The sequence below is a fragment of the Apis dorsata genome, unplaced genomic scaffold, assembly GCF_000469605.1.
Source record: "Apis dorsata unplaced genomic scaffold, Apis dorsata 1.3 scaffold_59, whole genome shotgun sequence".
NCBI lineage: Eukaryota > Metazoa > Arthropoda > Insecta > Hymenoptera > Apidae > Apis > Apis dorsata.
This window is the reverse complement of record NW_006263359.1, coordinates 376,813-380,301: the sequence shown is the minus strand read 5'-3', so window position 1 is coordinate 380,301 and position 3,489 is coordinate 376,813. Positions and strand designations below refer to the sequence as shown.

The 3,489-nt window shown below is 28.0% G+C and overlaps 1 protein-coding gene across 6 annotated transcripts in view; it reads right to left on the bottom strand.

Annotated features, from left to right (window-relative positions):
* LOC102679937 (serine/arginine repetitive matrix protein 2) overlaps window positions 1–3,489 on the bottom strand; it is a 13,649-nt gene that overhangs the window by 8,728 nt on the left and 1,432 nt on the right. For 4 of the 6 annotated variants that reach the window (XM_006609671.2, XM_006609668.2, XM_006609670.2 and 1 more), the window contains exon 3: window positions 3,089–3,193. In XM_006609671.2, coding sequence (XP_006609734.1) covers window positions 3,089–3,193 — 105 coding nt within the window. Of the gene's footprint in view, window positions 1–417; window positions 830–3,088; window positions 3,194–3,489 lie in introns of those variants that run through there. The other 2 variants (XM_006609669.2, XM_031515236.1) reach the window with 2 other exon arrangements.

Genomic DNA, 3,489 nt, shown 5'->3' with positions numbered 1-3,489 from the left:
TGTGTGTGTGTGTGTGTGTGTGTGTGCGCGCGCAGCAATATTTTCTTCGATTCTAGCAAATTGCCATTAAAAATATCGAATATGCATATACAACAAGTAAACGATAATCTATGATTAGAGAAATTCAATTCTGATTCAATTCCTCTTCACAGATATTCGTAATTAACTCAGAGATAAACTTAGAAAATCTAACTTAGAAATAAAAATATTTTACATGGAATAATTCATTAATTTCAATTAATTTAATTTAATTTAAAATTATTTCAAAATTTAATAACAATAGTATAAGAATAAAAAAATATTATGTTAAAATGATTCTTCCGAATAAAAAATAAGATAAGATTAAAAATACACATTAAAAATTATATATTCATTATGCAAAAGAAAGAAGTTAAAAATTGTTTGTGATAAATTCACCTGACGACGGAGCGCATGTTGCTTCGCCGTCCGGCGAGGAGGTGGAGTTGTATGCGCTGACAACAGCAACAATGCTGTCGCATCTGCAGTTGTGTACGTTTCTTTCCATTTGCTGCTTGCAATTTTCGTTTTCGCGATCGTTTCATTACTTTTTGTCTATCCAGAAAAAAATTTCCTCTCCATAACGTTTCAAAAAATGCACGGCCATCAGCCGGACCTCGTCCTCGAGCTGGTTTCAAAGGAGTTACCGTCACAGACATAATCATTCCTTGAATCTAAAATCCACGATGCCAGAATTCTTTTCTTCTTTTTAAATTAATAATATGGAATGAAAATTTAATTTCTCTGTAAAATTAAATTCTCTTCTCTATTTATAAGCATAATGTTTGTTGATCCCTTCATAGAAATAATCCTTGATAATCCTTTTCTTTTTTTTTAGTTTTCTTTATATCCTTTATATAAATGTCTCCAAATTATATATCTTAATATATCTGTCATAAAGTCCATAATAATATATTACGTGCCATATATTCCAATATTATTATTAACAAATTGTTTCATCTCGTTTAGTAGTAGTAATTTTCTGGCAAACCTGAAGATCAAACTATAGACTTGAATAATTAATGATTGGATAATTAAATGAGCGTTAAGCACGATCGGTCCTTAATTTAAACTGCTAAGGAGCTTTGTCGGTCGCACGAATAATTCAGATGCAGCTTTATTCTTCTTAGGGCAGGCTTTAATAGTTTAGGCGGTTGGAAGGGGGATGAGGATTGAAGGCAAAGATAATGGCTTCCTTCCCTGATTATACCAGCATCGTATTCAAATGCTCTGCTATCTTACCAAGAATAATCATCCGGCGGCGATGATAAAAATGTTACTCTTCATCTTAGCTTTTCTTTCTTCTTTTATTCTCTTTCTTCCTATTTTTTTTTGTTCACGAAAAAAATATTTTGTCGCTCTATCAATTGTTTCTATCGATAGTAATTAACATTAAAACGAATTTCTTTTTAAAACAATATAATTTTTTTATTTCTTTTTATTTGAAATTATTCGATAAGTCTTTTTCTATTAATCTCTTTTATTTTTAGTAAGTTTTATATAGTGATGTATATATATATATATATATATATATTGTTGTATAGACATATATTTTAATGGCTTGTGTAAGAATATAGGAATATATTATAATTTTATTTTAGCTTATATATTAAGGAAGACTTCGTATCAGGCACACTATAGTTGCTACACTTCGACTCGTACACTGAGTGTATCAAGTTCAAAGCAAGACATCTTATTTAATTATCGTCGATTTATCGACTTGGAGACACATGGATTTTTTTATAAAAAATTTTAGATTCTGTATAAATTTTCCGACTTCTCTTTTCCAATCACTTGAGATATATGTAGATTATATTCTTGTAAATCTTCAAGTCGAAATCATTTTTTTTTATATTTGATCTTCTATATTGTTTTTTTGATTGACAAAATTTAAAGATGTGCGTATTTTTATGGAACATGTGCGTGAATATTAATCAGTACGGAGATTCAATTCAATTGTTAGACGAACACAAAAGATTTCCCTTCTTCTTTCAAACTCAATCTATATACTTTATATTACACTTAACACGATGATTTATCACTTATTATTATTTAGAATATAATATAATATAATATATATGTGTATATATATATATATACATATATGTGTATATATATATACAATCATCTACGCTAATGGAAGACTTTTGTGATTTGCTTGCAAGTATATCACGAAACTGTTACATGTTCCCTCCTACTTGGTCTCTTTTTTGTTTTTTTTTGTTTTTTTTTTTTTTTTTTTTTTTTTTTCTTTTGATTATTGGCCGACGATTCGTATACTCGACGAAAGTCGACGCCACGTAGCGTCGCAACGCCGGTCCATCCTCGCACTGAGGTGGAAAGAGTAGAGTATGAGAGATGCTGGAATAGAATTCTCCCTCTCCCTGCTCGACCCTTTACATATCTCTGTTTCTCTTTCTGTATACCTCTGTGTCTCCCTCTTTTCGTGGGTGGCGCCGGCGCTATGAGATACGTCGATATCGGCCGCGTAACACCTCTGAAAGCTGACTGAAGAGAGAGAACGTAATGTCTCCACCCTCCAATAATATTGGGTTTAGCGGGAATCTGAGCTACCGATTAGAAATTGCTTCTGTTCCAACATTGCGTTTATACACACTCGATTCACTATATTAGATTCAAACTTCGAAATCTTTCATAAGCCAAATCTAAGAATTTTTGAATACACGCGTTTTAAGATATAAATGAATGAGTTTGGATTAAATATTAATAATTTTAATTGTAATTTCTTCATTATGCTAAATAAGGAGAAAAAAATTAAAATAAATTAGAACTTTCTTTTTGTAAATTTTTTTAAATAAAATTTTCTTAAAATATTTATAATTTGAATATTTTGAATTAGATAAAGTCTAATATTATTAATATATATAATTGTTTAAATAACTATGAAGTTGCATGCAATTTCATATTATAAAATTGCTTAAAAAATGCAATTTGTTCATTTTATTTATTTATTTTACTAAATTTTTAATATGACACAATATATATATATATATATTATACAGAATTAAAAATTAAAAAAAGAAAAAATAAATAAAAGAAATATACTTACTTTACACGGCCAAATTCATCTCTAGATATTGCTGGTTTAGTGTCAGTTCCCATTAACATCGATCTATATGATTCTACTTTCTTTGTTACTTCTTCAGATGTAAATCTATAAAACATAATGAAAAATATAAAATAAAAAATAACTCCAATATCAGTTTAATCATAGCGAGTTAAGTTAAGAAATATATTGCATAGAAAAAATTGAAGCCAAAGATAAATTAAATCCAATTAAAGTTCAAAATCTCATTTAGTATTGAGTACAAGAGATCAATGAAGCTTTATACTTTTTTTTATATATAACATACACAATTTTTTAATTTATTTTCAAAAACAATTCTATTTTTTATGATATTATTATAATATCATAATAAAAAAAGAAATTTTATATATAAAATTATTAAT